General features: G+C 35.3%; 1 protein-coding gene across 1 annotated transcript in view; it reads right to left on the reverse strand.

Moving 5' to 3' along the window:
• dock11 (dedicator of cytokinesis 11) overlaps positions 1–17108 on the reverse strand; it is a 61678-nt gene that overhangs the window by 8177 nt on the left and 36393 nt on the right. The window contains 15 exon segments of the mRNA XM_043243831.1: positions 224–434; positions 712–858; positions 1298–1411; positions 3114–3179; positions 3181–3237; positions 3340–3446; positions 4426–4483; positions 7955–8170; positions 9559–9672; positions 12654–12836; positions 13450–13587; positions 13718–13833; positions 14635–14777; positions 14997–15044; positions 15491–15557. Coding sequence (XP_043099766.1) covers positions 224–434; positions 712–858; positions 1298–1411; positions 3114–3179; positions 3181–3237; positions 3340–3446; positions 4426–4483; positions 7955–8170; positions 9559–9672; positions 12654–12836; positions 13450–13587; positions 13718–13833; positions 14635–14777; positions 14997–15044; positions 15491–15557 — 1785 coding nt within the window.

Consider the following 17108-nt stretch of genomic DNA (forward strand, 5'->3'; position numbering starts at 1 on the left):
ATCCACAAAATAAATTATTTTGCCTTCGTAATCTTTAATACAAATCTGGAAATGCTTCTCCTTTCTAAAACAATGGGCCTTCCGATGACATCAGTCTGACGGCTTGGGCATGAGTGTAACATCCTTAACTCCAACAGAGTTGATGTACGAACTAAAAAAATGATTCAGATCACAGATGTTGTACTGGGAACGATGCCAGATATCCTGCTGTCCGCATACTTACTGGTAAGTATGGTTCGCCGCTTGCACTGTTCCTCAATCCCTCCTTGTTTCTTTCCCGTTAGCGTAAATGGAGTCTCGAAGACAAAACGCTGTATGTTGTGGCACTTCTCGAAGTCCGTCTTCCTCTCTGCCAGTTCTTTCTCATCAAAGTAGGGTTTGACAAATGTGACCTGAATGTAGGCAAACTTTGGATCTAGATCTTTCTGGTTAACCTGTGGGTAAGATAAGCACGTTTGTGTGTGGTTTGTTTTATTTCAAGAAAATGAGATAATAGAGAGTGCTATGAAACTCGGAAAAGAAAAAAATCATTATGTTAATGATAAAGCTTAGTAGTTTTGAACTGAAATACTCAAAAACATGCAAAGACCGCAAGCTGGATGTTTGTTTTTCCTAATATAAACAAGTCTTTCCTGGAAGACGACTCCTCGTGTTCATTTCTGCACAATACAGGAAGTCAGACAGTTAAACATAAATGTTGTGATTTCTTACTTTGCTGGAATCTTGGATGATTTTGACATTCTCTGCTCCAAACTTATCTCCGTAGAGACTTATGAGACGATGAGAAATTTCAGGAAGACCTGTGAGCTTTGGCTCTTTGTAGATGTATTCTTTTCCATCCTCTTCTTCAAAGAAGCCCTAACATACAAAAATTCATAAATAAATAAAAATAAATATTATTTCATTTTTTTAATGATCAAAGAATGCAGTTCCCACAAATAAATTAAGCAGCAAAACTGACAATAAGAATAGTTCCTTGAGCGGAAAACAGCGTTTTAAATATTATTACAGGAGAAAACAGTACTTTCACTTTTTTTCTGTATTTCTGACCAAATAAATGTAGATGCCTTTCAACACCTATAACAATCTTTAGTAAAAATATGCTTGATGTGACATTTGCTTTCTTCTCGAAACATATTTTTGCCATCACCCAAACAGGTGAATCTCGCAGTGACGTCTCATGTGTACATTACCGATCAAAAGATAATTGATATCAATAGCATACACGGAGAAGTCATTTTGAGAAGTGGTGGCTAAAAGCAAGCTGAGCATGTGGTATGTTATCGTTTGAACCCACCTGCCCATAAAAGGCGACTCTAAAGTAAGTCCCCAGCAGACGTCGACCGGACTGCATCACCTCTAATATCTTCGCATACGCTCGCTGCAGTGTGTCATACAATCGCCTCAGTTTCTACAAAAAACAGAGAAATAGATTTACATCTACGCTGTGAGAGTTTTCATTCCGTTTAGCCTTTCCGCTCGAAACCATCCTCTTTGGCTTGCTTAATGTGAACTGTGAAATGTGTCAAATTGAACACGCTTTTTAACAACAAAAAGAGATGAATACGAAAGGACTAGGAACAAGAGCAGGAAGTGACAAGTCAGATACGATGAGTAAACTAACTACTAGACAAATTCTACAACTGTATGTCAACTTTGAATTGCGCAAACTTCAAAAGTATGCTTAACTTTAATAATAATGTCACTGTTAGCCGAGGTGCATATCCTAAAGGTGCAAACAGTTTCCCTTAAAACTGACTCTTTATTAGTGTAGACTGAAAAAAAGACAAATATTTGTAAATAAATCATCCTGTCAGACTCTGTGGTGCCATTTACTGAAGCAAAGTTATGGAAAATACTTAGGATAGAATGTAGAAAAAAAAGATCAATATTATAGTAATATACTATATACAATACTATAAATATAAATCATTTATTGGTGTCATTTAAAAAGATTATATGGAATTGGTTTTAAATACAAAAAAATGTCAATTCAATTACCAGTTTAAATAATGACTCATTCATTGTCATGAAGCAATAGCATTTTCCATTTTTCACCTTTGCTAGTGTAATATATAGACAGGTTTTCCTAATATTTGCTAATGCTAATTACAGAAGATGAATCCTTTAACAACTTTCAACTGAATGAAATTCCTTAAAAACCATGCAAAACTATGACACACTTTTGTTGTTATTTAACGGAGTGAAACAACTCAAGATGGTGCATCCAAGTCTATGATTTGCATGAGTGTCTGTTGGTGGAAACGGCTGAAACAAAGCACAGACTTTTGGAAGGATCAAACTGGCACTGTGGCAAAGTTTCCATGTATAAGAGTTTGTTTACGGATGGCTTTCCAAACAGTGACTACAGAAGGCAGAGAACAATGTCTCTTAATCACGCCACAGAAGGATTCTTTACATTTATAAAATGTGTGGTTTATGCTAACGAGTGTTTGCCGAGTCACTGCTATGAGGTTGCTGTGTTGTGATAACTAGCAAAAGTATTAAAAGCAAAAGTTATATAACTAAAATGAATGAAAATGTTGCCTTGGCAGCTTACTTAAGTTGCGGTGCTAAAATTACTGTAACTGAAATGAAAAATCTAATTCATTTCAAAAATATATAAAGATGATGAAACTACCTAAAATGACAAAAAATATGTTTCCAATATAATTTTACATTTAAAACCATTTAAAAATGTTAATAAATACTATGAGTATATAAACGGTACTATAATAATACTTCCATGCATGATATTCTGGTATGTAGGGGATTTTATTTTCATACTTCTATCTAGAAATCATACTCAGAATTTTTCCACATTAACTGAGAAGTAACTGACTCGGAAGTGAAAGTGAAACAGATCAAGGTTGTTCTCATAAAGACTGACAATGCCCACGTCACCTGACTGAGCTACTTTATTCCTTTCACGCCTGATCAGAGTGTGCCTATGCTTTGGTCAGAGTAGAAGTCGAGTAAGGAGCTTTCAAAAAAAAAAAACACAGGTGCCACAAAGTCTTACAGTCACAGCATTGTGTAAGAAAAGATTAAGCAACTAGCCCTTGCCTAAGGAAAAAGCACATTTCCTGAATCTGCATAGCATTCCTTCTCACCTCAAACTCGTGCCGCTTCTCGTAAACTGGAATAATGAGTCTCGCAATGTGCGTTATGAGCTCAAACTCTCTCAGCTTTCCATAGACCCTCCACACACACCTCCAACTGCTCCACCAGGACATCCTGTCACACAAGTGCATGCTGAACAGTGCTTCTTTTGACTTGTCCGTCTAAAAATATTCCTGGTACGGCCTTTTATGTGTTTGATCTGTTGGTGTCGTTTACCTCGGTGTAGTACACATCTTGCATCCCTACATCTTCTTTCATAGCTCCTTCTTCATCGATGTTCTGGGTGATTTTCCTAAAAGCTGCCAGTCCACTCGGATACAGCTCTGAAACAGTAAGATAACAGAACCTTTAAAACACATATGAATCAAAAGTACAAGACGGAATAACATCTACAGACATTCAAATTATGAATGGTTTTCCTTTAAAAAAAAAAAAAAGTGTGCTCGTTTCATGTTTCATTACAATAAAGATGACATTTTTATCTTAACTGGCTTTTTTCTTGGGTGTCCAAATTCAGTTTGAAGCCACAGTACGTAAGCTGTTGCATTATTAAAGAATACTCATGATTAGGGTTTATAAAATAGTCCTGCATTACTGGTACCAACTTCTGAGAAACATATAGCAGTCCTATAAACAATGCCATTTTTATCTCTGGTTTCCAGTTATGCAAATTTGTGGGATCTGTGACATCCTTTTAGTTTTACATCACAGAAGCTGGAAAACTCAAAACTGCTAGAAGTTAACAAAATCTGTTTGCTATTTAATAGACAAAAACCTTTTTGTAAAATAGACATTTTGCGTTCATCTGTGCTTTATTTCAAATAAAGGGGAAAGAAAAAGAAACCGGTTGACACATTGTTTGAGACTTTGCATTGCCATTTGCATTGTGCACCACAAAAAAGTTTTTGTCCTGAGCAGGATCATTATTTGCATGGGGAAAATTAGGGAAATTACATGAGCCGCAGGTATTTATTGTTTTTGTGATATATATATATATATATATATATATATATATATATATATATATATATATATATATATATATATATATATATATATATATATATATATATCCATAAAAAAAAAAAAATTAAATATAAATAATTCCATAATTTAATTTGTAAATAAATATAAATGTAGCACAAATAAATGTATCATTGTAATACGGGGTCAGACATGCACTCTGATTTTAATTTGTCAGACGGCTGATTTTTAAGATACATCATCTATGGAAGAATGCTTTTAGCCAAATAAATGAGCATGAAACCTTTGTTGAAAGTAAAGAAACCTTTGCAAACTTACTTTTCCTGTGCAAATACTCTGCCACCAATGCAGCAACATGAACATTACACATAGCAGCCTGTAAAAACACAAGAGCAGAGAAAATAACTGAGAAAACAAATCTCACACACAATGAAATGAACGGAGAGGACTTAGAGGTATAGTCCAAATAAAAAGGAAAACCTCCTAAAAAATGTTCTTGCCCTTGGGCCATCCAAGATGTAGGTGAGTTTGTATTTTTAATAGGAACAGATTTGGAGAAATGTACATCACTTGCACACCAATGGATTCTCTGCAGTGAATGGGTTCCGTCGGAATAAAAGTCTAAAGAGCTGGGAGAAAAAAACAACAACAAAAAAACAATAATCTGTAGGACTCCAGTCCTTCAGTTAAGGACTTGTGAAGGAAAAAAGCTGTATATATTTTGCTAAGAAACAAATCCATCAACACTTCTACCTTTTATAAATGTAAATATGTTTGGCAAAAATGAAAGTGAAAAAGATAAAGAGTTTTAATGATTGATTTGTTTCTTACAAATACACAGCTTTACACTCACAAGAAAATAACTGATTGAATCGTGTGTCAGCTCGTGAATTAGTGTGATGTTTTTTCAGCTCTCATTCTGACGGCACCCATTCACTGCAGAGGATCCATCTGTGGGCAAGTGAAGTCAAGCTAACTTCCCCAAATCTATTCTGACCAAGAAACAAACGCCTCTACGTTTTGGATGTAGCGTAGATTTACAATTTTACATTTTTGGGCAAACTATTCTATTAACTACCCCAATTTTTTAAGGGCATCCACTGCACAAGGAACTACTGTTATATAATCTTATCCACTGTTGGACGTATTCCCTGAATGCGGCTAAAATAGAAATATTAGAGAATGCTGGCAAGGAAGTGACCTTTAGTCCAATTCTGTTCCTGTTTTTCATTCTGTGGGGGACATATTTACATGAAGACTGAAACACTGCAGCTAACCTAAACATATCAGAAGAGTACGGAACAGATTAAGCCCAATTATTAAATAATTTATAAATCACTAAGAGAAATGCTAGCAAATGCTAGCACTAAGTTAAACAGCACTGAACATTTCTTGTGTACTGTTGTTAAGTGATCAAGGCTTGACCTGTGTTCAGTCAGGCAACGGATGTGACAGGTGTAATCTCATAGATAACCTAAACTTTACTACCAGGAGGTGGTTTCCAAATGGGTTCTCGCCCTTAAATACAGCCATAAAATATAACCGATTTATGCGATGCAACTGAAACCCCTAATAAAAAAAATAAACTTATCAAGACAATGTATGTAAATAATGTCTAATAAATAATTAAACTGACCAAATATATTGTATGTTTCTTTCAAACTTAACGTAAACTAAACTAAACACTACATCGGCATTTAAAGGATTAGTTCACTCCAAAATGAAAACTCATTAATTAAAAACCGCATGTCGTTCCAAACCCATAAGACCTTCGTTCATCTACGGAACACAAATTAAGACATTTGATGAAATCGGAGAGCCATCTGACCATAGTTTGACTTTTGAGCTTGGGGTGGGCAAACCAAGCCAGTCAATTTGGTCAGTGAAGCGTTCAAATACATTTTAGCATTTCTGTCGTAACATACAAAGTCACAATCCATGTAACGCTAAAAATGGTTTTACTTTGATCAGAACAGCTGCGAGTGCGTGAGGTTGCCACGGGAGCCAGATACACTGCATGCTAATTATTGTAAACTCTTTTTTTGCTGCATCATAAACAAGTTTGAGTTGCAAATCAACCACAAGAGCAGTCACAGAAACACATTTAGTAACATTGAATCTTACTGAAAACGGCAGATTAAGCAGTTTATATTAGGGATGCGAAGAAAATTCTAAATATCTGCCAATACCGATCCAAAAATACTCTACAAAAATCGTAGGTGCACAATCATTTGATAAAATCTAGTAAAACATGTTTATTTACAAATAAAAGTCAATAAGTGGAGGACTAAATCTGGTAAAATGATACACGTTGCTCTTTGTATTATTATAAAATACATACATTAAAAAAATAATAGACTCTATTCATAAATGAGTACATACTACAACATTTATTTTAAATGTATAGCACAGTAATGAAGGCAGCAACACGTGGTAGATAAAACAGAACAAGAAAGACTATTATTAATCCTTCATTGCACAGAAAAGTATTATAATACGAAAGTCTTCAATACAGACTGTGCATACAAACGCTTAAGTGCATCCCGTGCGCAGAAAAGGTGCGCTTGATACTACATGGAGGCTGTGCAGGCTTTCGAGTCCATGTAGGAAAGGGGAAGAGATATTAATGCGCAGTGTATTAAATCTGCGCTTTGCTAGCATTTCTCTTTTCTAGCATTTCTCTTGACGGTTTCAAATATCTTACTGAATGCTCTTTAAGAGAGTTTAATTGTTTTGACTGTAGTAACTGAACGCTACACGCAGTTTGAATGCTGAACGGAGGATAGACAGCACAGCTGAGAGAAGAGTTTCTGTAAACTTGAATTTAATGAATTAAATATTCATCTGTACCTCACACTGAACTATGGAACAGCTTCAGAACATTTGAAATATATTGCACAAAAACTTTATAGTGCTTTAAAATGTCTTTGTCTCTATTTTGGTTCGGTTCAGGTCCCTTTGCAGTTGATGTACGTTGTAAAAAACCCCAGCTAAATATCCATTCACGCCATGCAACGGGGAAGCTGTAATAACAGGCTATTATCCAACAAAATGCAGATTTGTCATAGAATAACTTTGGGAAAGCCATTACTAAGTTTGATTTTATTAAGTTATTTACAATAGATAACAGTAACATATATTAAAATAACTACATTAAGTGCATAAGTTGAAAGCATGGGTATGTGTTGTGACTTTTTTGCACCAAAAAAGTATTCTCGTAGCGTGGAAAAACTGAAGTGGAGCCTCTGATGTCACATGGACTGTTTTACCCCATTGGACGGCTGCCGTATTTGACGGCATTCATCATACTGTAGGTTGTGAAATTAATGACAGAATTTTCATTTCGGGTTAAACTAACCCTTTAATGCCTTCTATAAAAGTAATGGTAAATCAAATGTATTTTTTAAGATGCATCAGTAGATCAATTAGACCGTACCAAAAAAGATGTTAACATCAAGTCCGGAAGCTGATGTTTTAAAAAGAACTGGCATTTGCTATTTATGTCAACCAATGCAAATTTACTGGTAATAAAATACTGAATGAAAACTGAATGAAACAAATGTACGATATATTACGATAAACATCTGAAAAAACAAACACTGCGTTTCCTCCGAAATTTCCACCGTAAAGCACGTGATATGATCTGCAGCCCATGTGCAGAATGACATTGAGTGTATACTTACAGCTTCAGGGTGAGGTGGAGATTAAAAATGGCCTACAGGCACCATCACCGAGCAAACATCTAATTTCATCCATGCAGAATGAATTGAAGCCAAAACAAGTTGACGTTTCCAATGCACCTGCACCAACAAAAACAACACAGCATCACGCGCTGAAAACAGCATACCTCGGAGAAGTCTCCATTCTTGCCGTGTGCCCGTGCCATGCTGTCCAGCCAGGTCCGCCGGAGCTCTGGAGTGCTGGCGTACGATCGGGCGAGACTGTACTGAAGGTCAAGCAGCATTTCTGGATCTTTTTCATGTTCGCGCATCTGAGCAGTGGCCATCAAAACCGTACGAATTCTCATCGTCAGACCCTTCACTTCAGATGGAAACGTGGTGGTCTGCGGAGACATTTAGATTATAGCAAATATTTACACAGAGAAGCAAGAACACCGTACAAGGTGTTTTGGCACACTTATTACTGTAGGCTGTTAACGCAAGTCACATTCCTTGAAATTACTCTTCTATGCAAATTTTGCAGCTTTTTTTTCATCTCACTAGAATAACTTGCATGTAAAGTCTGTATCATATTCTTTTAAACGCTTCCAAAAGGTTCCTAATAATTTACTCACCCCTACGTTGTCCAAGATGTTTATGCATTTTCTTCTTCAGAAATTAAAAGAAATTAAAGGGGTGTAGTCAATGATGGTGGAGTGATTTCACTTTTTTTTTTTTACTTTAGTTAGCATGTAATGTTAATGTTAATAAACAATATCTGTAGTTATGATGCTAAACTTTCAATTCAAACTGAGATATTGGGCCGGATTTACTAACAGCATGGACCAGCAAACCATGGGTTAGTGCAAGACACACAGTTAAGAATTAGTTGGTACAACATATGGCATAAGTGGCATCACATGTCAAATATGATGATATGGGTATGCTTAGGGACAGGTTTGGTGGTACTGGTAGGTTTAAGGGTGGGTTAAGGTGTAAGGGATGGGTCAACAGTGTAAATATAAAAGTAATTACAGAGATTAATGACAGACAATTATTTTTTCTAAATATAAATACAATATAAAAACATATACTGTATGTACACAATAAAACGCATTGTACCAAATGATCGATTTAAATGTAATTACACGGTAGTTAAGGCCACCTAATATAAAGTGTGACCGATATTATGTACATGGATAGATCCTGCACTTGATCCAGCTTGAAATAGTTACAAATGTTTAATCAATAAAGAATTAAAAAAAGGCATGAACATCTTGAATGGCTTAGGGGTGAGCGAATTATGTTTATTCTGGAAGCGAACTAATCCTTTAGCAAAGCTGAACTTTCAAAAAAGGTCTCAAATAAGTATTTTTTCTTCCACCCCATTTTGGTGTTTTTTGGAGCTCAACAATGCGTTCCTTATCTGTGAAAGGCTTTGTTATTAAAAAGCGGTGTGTGGTTTATAGCAATTACTTTGAAAAATTTTTCTTTTCTGTATTCAGGCAGACGACATCTGCCCTTTATTACTCCGCTCTGTAAAATGCTTGAATGCTTACGCCTGTTTAACATTAACAAGTTTTGCACCAGCTTCACATATTTTTCGAAAACGTGGTGTATTTATACAGTATAATATATATATATTCACATAAAAATCTGTATTTATCATAAATATCTTAATATTAACTATAACATAAATAGATAATATTAACTAATATAAATAGAGTTTTAGGGACAGTTACCAAAACAAACAGCACGGTAGTTTGAAAAAAACATGACTTTTCTACTGCACCTTCATGGCTTTATCACTGTTGGCAAAGTTGTTGATGATGGACAAGGACTCCTGGAAACGTGAACTGCCGGTTAGCGCCACATCAGCGATAAGCTGGCTCACGGCAATGATGATCTAATGGTCAGAGGAAACAGACAAAATGTATATACTTGGGTCACACATGAACAGGCAGTTAGTATATTTGTTTGCCAAGGGGCTATTATTGTCAGTGAAATTCATGCTTGAGATTAGAGAAAAGAAGAATGTAGAAAACAAAGATAAATCAAGGTAAATTGAACGTGAACACATTTTTTTTATCCATTAAGTTGAAATTTATGCAAATGTATTATGCAAAATAATACAGCCAGTATGAAAATAGAATTGAATGGTGTGCAGAGGAAAAAAAACTGCCAGCTATGAAATTTGCCTTGGCAAGACAAAGGAGTCAGCCATTTTATTACACAGATGTCTAAAATGTCATTTCCATCACAGGATGCTATTAAAAAAACACACATTATGTGAGACATGGTGGAAATAACACTGTATGTTCAAGGTTTTCTTGGGGTGCTTTAGGGTGTGTTTGCGTCATGCCGTTATAAAAATTATGTTACACTTTTTGTACATTTTGTGACATCATTGCTGTATAAATGTAGCCTTAAATTTACTGTTGAACATTGTAATGTAATGGACATTGTAAGCTTAAAGAGAAAGTCTAAAAAGTGAGTTCGTTTGCTAAAAGCCCTGGAGGCTTAAACTCTATAATAATAGCTAAAGTAACGCCCTGACACAGCACATTAGGGATCACAGAGTGAAAGTACAACCAAAAAATACAGTTTAGTAGTAGGTATAGAAAATCTAAAAGCGTTGTGAATTCAGTGTGAATGCAGAAAACACCAGCATTGTTTTTATTAATGAGGGTGCAACTGAAATGTCCACTATAAATCAAAAAAGTAAAGTTCTTGTTTTGCATTTGCAGTCGAAATGATACAGATGCCTTAAGACATGTGAGACGTGGTATTTAGCTAAACAACTGAATGTGGCTTGACCTGTCTCACTGGCACTATAAAGGTTTTATTACACCATGCATATTTTTTACATGCTCACGCACCCTGAGCAAACCTTTTATGTGTTTGATAAGAGCACATTCAAAGACATTAAGACACCCGGGCTGTCTACGTAATATCAGATACACCGAATTGTTAACGATCTAAGCCTGTGACACACCGGATCGCACGCAAGTAAGCACATACAAACACAAAAGTCTTACTGTTAAATCCTGTAAACTGCCATTCACATGTTTGGGGTCATGTTTGTGTTGATTTTTTTTATTCAGCAAGGACGCGTTAAATTGATCGATATATTTCAAATAACTTTTTTCATTTTCCGTTTAAGAACGTACCCTATTACGTACTTTCAGAGGTCAGGGTCTCCTTTAAATGAACTAAACCAGCAGGAGGTGGTTTGAGAACGATAAGCTAAACTAATTTCAAAATCTTTGGAAAGGTTTTTTTATAAATGAGGTTTATGAGTTTTCATAAATTGTGAAATCTCCCTTAGAAGTAGTGCGGAGCTGCAGATAATTTGACATTTCCAGTTACTGCCCACACACTCTTATTAGCTGACTCCAGACATACTTGATTCGATCACACGTTCTTCACTGCATGTCAAGACAATCTATACCTTTAAGACAAGGAAGTTCATTTGTCATATGAAGTTTCACTATTGTGGAAACGTTTTAAGTGATAAACAAAAAAGATTTTACTACTGTATTCTGCACGAATGCTTTATCTTGATCAAAGGTTATCATGAAGGACCTCATCATCATTTCAATAGATCAAATAATTTCAAATAACTTTTGTTAATTAAGACTTTTTATCCATCAAAAAATCCTAGCAAAAGGGAACAGTAAATCAGGATTATTACGATTTCTGAAAAATCATGTGACACTAAAGACTGGAGTAGTGATGCTGAAAATTCATTTTCCATCACAGGCATTAAATACATTTTATAAATATATTTAAATACAATAATAAAAATAATATTTCATAATATGTATTATATAACTGTATATGTAACTGTATTTTTGATCAAATAAATGCAGCATTTGTGAATGGTAGTGTTCATTTCTACATCCAGTCATTTCACTTTTGATAACAATACAAGATAAGTTCTATCTGACGCCTGCTAGAAATCATTTTGAGCCAATCAACCCTCTCAAGTTTAGTTAACTAAACTTATTTATAATAATGCACACACTGCATCAGAAGTTTTAGAACAGGCTTTGTTTGCATTCCTATAACACATGAACACAGTTTTAACTTGGTCATGAACTAGTTGGTTCCACATGGGTATAGATCCATTTGGCTGAGAGGCCTTTTAATTTGTGCTCCATTTAGTGGTATATACATTGTCCAAATGTTAATTAGACTATAACTGCATTTTAAATGTATGTTACATTTTAAATGATAAACATGCAAAGACAGATACTGAAACTAAATATTTCTCATTCTTTACCTGCTCACCATACTAGTCTAGTATACTCTTGGCCTATTATCTTCGATCTATAGATTGAACATTTATGAAGTAATTTATGAAATAATAAAATCTGAAACAACAATTAAATTGATCACATTTGATCTATTATTCGATATTTTGCTAACAAGACGGTTTTGCTGTTTACCAACATTGTAAAGGCCATTACAGCGTCTTTCTCATGGACTTGGTGATGAAAGTTCATTAATCAACCCTTTTGGGCATCAAACATGCAGCCTTGCAGTAACCACCCATATCTGAATCATTGGGTTACAGCAATCCTCTGTATTACGCGAAACACCACCCCCACACCCAAGTGATCTTTTACGGCAAAGTACTGCGCAATAGTTGATCTTTGACAAGAAAACATTCGAATGATGGTCCAAGATTTGTGCTGATATACAAGTAAGCTAGGATAATTTGTCATTACATCTGGCAGGCTAATAACCGTTTACCAAGTTACATACAGTTAGGGCTCACGTTACAGTTGGAAAATAAAGCGGCAAAAAGAAAAAAAGAACAGGTTTAGTAAGGTCAAATAAAAGTATTAGATTAAATAGGTGGCTCAAATTGTTGTTACGTACCTGTAAGTGCATGCGCAGGAAGCTTTTCCTCTTGGTGTACTCGAAATTGTTCTTCATGAGCAGGTAAAGGAGGGCAGATGCTTCCCCACGTAGGACACTTAGTTTAGACATACAGCACTTCAAGACTTCATAGCACAGCGAACCACATAGAGTAACACGGCCCTTAAAAAGAGGAACCTGAAACTAAAATATATAGATGGAGACACAAACACAATGTTAAAAAAAATTTTAACAGTAAAACTAACAGTAAGTAACTTTGCAACTACATGCCATCCAGCAGTCGTTAGATTATTAGTAGTCTGTCTGCTTAATATCGTCTAACCCTTTATTTTGATGTGTCCACGACATACTGACTATCAGAAACTTTGTATAATGTCAACTTATTCTAAAAATCCTAAACCTACCCTAAAAGTCTACTCTGAGAGTTAGAGTTAGTTAGGCGTGTAGTTGCAAATTAATGAGAATTAGTTGACGTTGTAGAGAAAGTAAGCAGCACTAAGTTCCTGGGTGTTCACATCACAGAGGACCTCACTTTCACTGATAGGCTCTTTGCACTACATTATTCATTTGCACTATTTTTCACTAGTTTGCACTCCTACCTGCCAAGTGCCTTTATTTATCTCTTACTGATACTGTAATTTTATATTGTACTGTCAGGGTTACCTGTGTTCAACTAGGGTCCAAGACTGGGACTAATTCTATTCTCTGTATGTATGTGCCGCATGCATGGAAGAATCGACAATAAAGCAGACCTGACTTGACTATTCCTTTTGCAAAAGAAATATGTTGATCTCACCTTGATGATAAAGGCTCGCAGAGAGGCAAAGATGTGTCTGATTGCGGTCTCTGATTGTCCAACTTTCAGTAAAGTGAGGTAAGTGTCAAAGACCTTCGTCATCAGAGCATTGTGACCATCACTGTCCAGCAGCTGAGTCTGTCAAGATCCATTAACTACATGATCAGTTTGTGAAAAAAAAATCAACCTATCCAACCATAAGCTCATTAAGAACACTATGGTAAGAATAAGTACAAGTTACTCTCTCTTTTTAAGTGCCGGTGATTACCTTGAAGCTCTGAGAGAAGAGTGAGAGTACGTCCAGTACAGTAAGGCAGGCTTCTGTCGACATGTTTCCCTCAAGCAGACACTGATGGCTGATCTCTGCTTCTGTGGAACCTCCAGCTGAAATACAAGACGCAAGTTAATATTACAGTGCAACTGCCTTTACCCAAAAGGGTCCTAAACCACTTTATTATTTCAACCATTTCTTTTTAATAACTAGCTACGGTCAAGAAATTAAGGACTATATGGTAAAAGAAACTTGTTCTGTAAATTTTTTGACATTCAAATATACTAGTCTTTTTTTAATATTTAATTTATTTTATTTTTTGCCAAATTTAAAGCAAGGGTGCATTAAATTGATCGGAAATAAAATGTATAATTTTACAAATATTGTTATAATGTAAGCTTTCTCCTCAAAGAGTCATGAAAAATATTAAGTACAATTTCAACAAAACATTAAGCACCAGAATGGCTATGATTTCTATGATTTTCCAAATTACTATGATTCCCAAAAGACTGTGAAGACTGAATGCTGGAATAATCGAAATGTAACACCTCACAATATCACCATATATTAGTATATATTTATTTATTCCATTTATGCAGCTTTGGTGAGCATGACACATTAATTATAAAATATTATAAACTACAACCTGCTATTGAAAAAAATACATGATGGTGAGCTGAGACTTGTGAGTGGAATGTAAAGTTTGAAGGTAAATTGTTACATTACATAACATTTTGTTTGTTAAGTTTTTTTAGGTTTCATTTTCTTCATCGCATTACAATGCGTTACATCTTGTTTTTTGTAGTATAGCATAATATATCATTATAGAATCAGAAAAGCTATGGAAATCATGTATCATAATGCAATTTTTCACATGACTAAAGGAAATCAAATAACAGGAGTACACCAGTTACCCATGTTCAGGGTTAATGAGGTGTCCATAGTGCTGAACTGCTGAAGCTTTGCCTGCATTAGGCTTCCCCGACCTCGCAGCACCGGCATGGTCTGAGACTTCCTCTCAGATGAGAAGAGTTTCGACACCCAGGGTTCCTGGCTTCTAAACAATGCACACAAACAGAGCCGTATTGTCCACAACCACGTTAATCTTGATAACACTGCTTATTTGAAAGCACACAGTGTAATGAAAGATCTGGCTTTTGATGACACAACAGCAGGCAGGGTGACGTAGTTGTGGTTCATGTAAATACGAGTGATCTGAATGTGGTTAATTCTCAAATGGGAAACATGCTGTCGTTGTTGAGTTGATCAAGCATACCGGCTGATGTTTCGCTTGCCCACATAACGGAACTGGACTATGCAGATCCTAGACAGAGAAGACTTGAAATTAATATATTGATAAAATGTTGAACAGAGATTAAAGGGAGTTACTTTCTGGAAACAAACTTTATTTCCTCTAATCTTCAGGACCAGAAACCCAGATGTGTGCAGTGTGCAACACAAGCAGGATTTGACTTTTTGCCAGCACATAAATCTAAACACTGAAGACTGGAGTAAACATGTTGAAAATTCAGCTTTGATTCACAGGAATAAATTACATTTTTAAAAAAAATTCAAATAGAAAAGAGTTTTTTTTTTTTAAATTGCATTAATATTTAGTGTATTTTTGATCAAATAAATGCTGCTTTGGACTGCAAATGAGACTTTTCCCATCTCATTGTGTAGTTACACAAGTTTTAAATTCATATACGTAATTAGATCATCTTGGTCAGACAAGTACACCTCATGAGAAACTTGAAGTAAGTCACTCACTCGAGTAGACTGAGGAAGTTCATGATGTCTTGTGGATTGACTTTAGACCAGTAGGCCATCAGAGTATCTAGAGGAAGACATTGAGGAACATACAAAAAGAAGCATTAATGCAGTATAGCTTAATTCTTCCTGTTCACACTGACAACCGATCTCACAGGGTTCTCACATTCTTTGACAAACAGCCAAAAAGAATACTTTTCAGAAATGATTTAAAGGGATAGTTCACTCGAAAAAGAAAATTATGCCATTATTTACTCACCCTCAAGTCATCGTAGGTGTATATGGCCTTTGTCTTTTATATAAATGCAATCAGAGTTATATTAAATAAACAAGCCTATCCTGGCTTTTTCAAGCTTAATAATGGCAACAAATAGGGTTCAGTCCAAAAAGCAGCTGTATTTTCTGCACACTGAAAAATTCAATCAGACCAAGGTCTTTCAAAAACATGTTTGTTTGTTTTTTTGGTGTGATTGTGTGGACAAATCCAGCCACCCTTTTGGGACTAAAACATTCTTCTCTTTGTTCCACGCAACTGAGAATTTTGTTTTTGTACGTTTTGAAACTCCTGCTTGATAAATGAATGAGGTTTAAGAATTGAAAGAAAAACGCATAGTTTTGTGTACATATTTTCATACAAACTTCATAAATGTTCATGAAAGAGTGGTGTTTGAGCTGATGATGCAAGACGTGTGAGAATGTGCTAGTCCTGTAAGAACCATGTTTTGTTCACAGCAAAGTCATATCGAAATGGTTCATATCGAAATCCTTTTTTTAAAACAAATTCTTGTTTTATACTTCTAATTCGTGGCCAGTGTTTTGTTTTGCTCTTTCCACTGTGCTAGAAAGCCACTCGAGGACTACACTATAAAACCTTTTTATAGGACCTTTTTCTTACAAAAACTAATCAAAATGCTTTGGAAATCCTTTCACTGCCATTATAAAGCTTTGAAGAGCCAGGATATTTTTTTATATATAACTCTCTTTGTATTAGATACACCTTGCATGGGTTTAGGGTGAGTAAATTATGGTTTTATGAATTACTTTTTTCAGAATGGTTTTAGCAAATTTTAATTATCTTTCTTATGATAATTGATAATAATAATGTTTGTGGCCTTGCAATGTTGTAAGTGCCTTTTAAAAGCAAAAGAAATTAAATACATTCAGTGGCAAGTTCTAAAGGTATCATAAGTCAGAAATACGTTTTCTATGAGAATTTCTCAATCTTGCTTCATATTTTCTGAAGCAACAAATCAAGATCATCCTACAAATGAGCCGGCAAGCTGATGTGGGAGTCATCTAATGTGTACGGTGCTGGGAAAAACCAAAAGCAGAGTCGATAAACACTCATTTAAAGTGATACCTTTCATAAGAAGATCGTTGTGCATGAAACCTTTGCCCACAGAAATCCAACGAACGTTCAACAGATTTCCACAGAATTTAAAAGCTTGTCATTTAAAGATCAACAACAGCTGCCTCCCCGGCTCACAATCTGCCCTTGCTGCATATACAGTATGCACTTTTTTTTTTTTTTTTTTTACTTTGTCACAGCAGAATATTAGGTGTTACTCAAAATTACCTGTATTGTTTAAACCTCTGCAAAAATAAAGGTGACAGTGTG

Source organism: Puntigrus tetrazona, chromosome 7 (assembly GCF_018831695.1).
Source record: "Puntigrus tetrazona isolate hp1 chromosome 7, ASM1883169v1, whole genome shotgun sequence".
Taxonomy (NCBI): domain Eukaryota; kingdom Metazoa; phylum Chordata; class Actinopteri; order Cypriniformes; family Cyprinidae; genus Puntigrus; species Puntigrus tetrazona.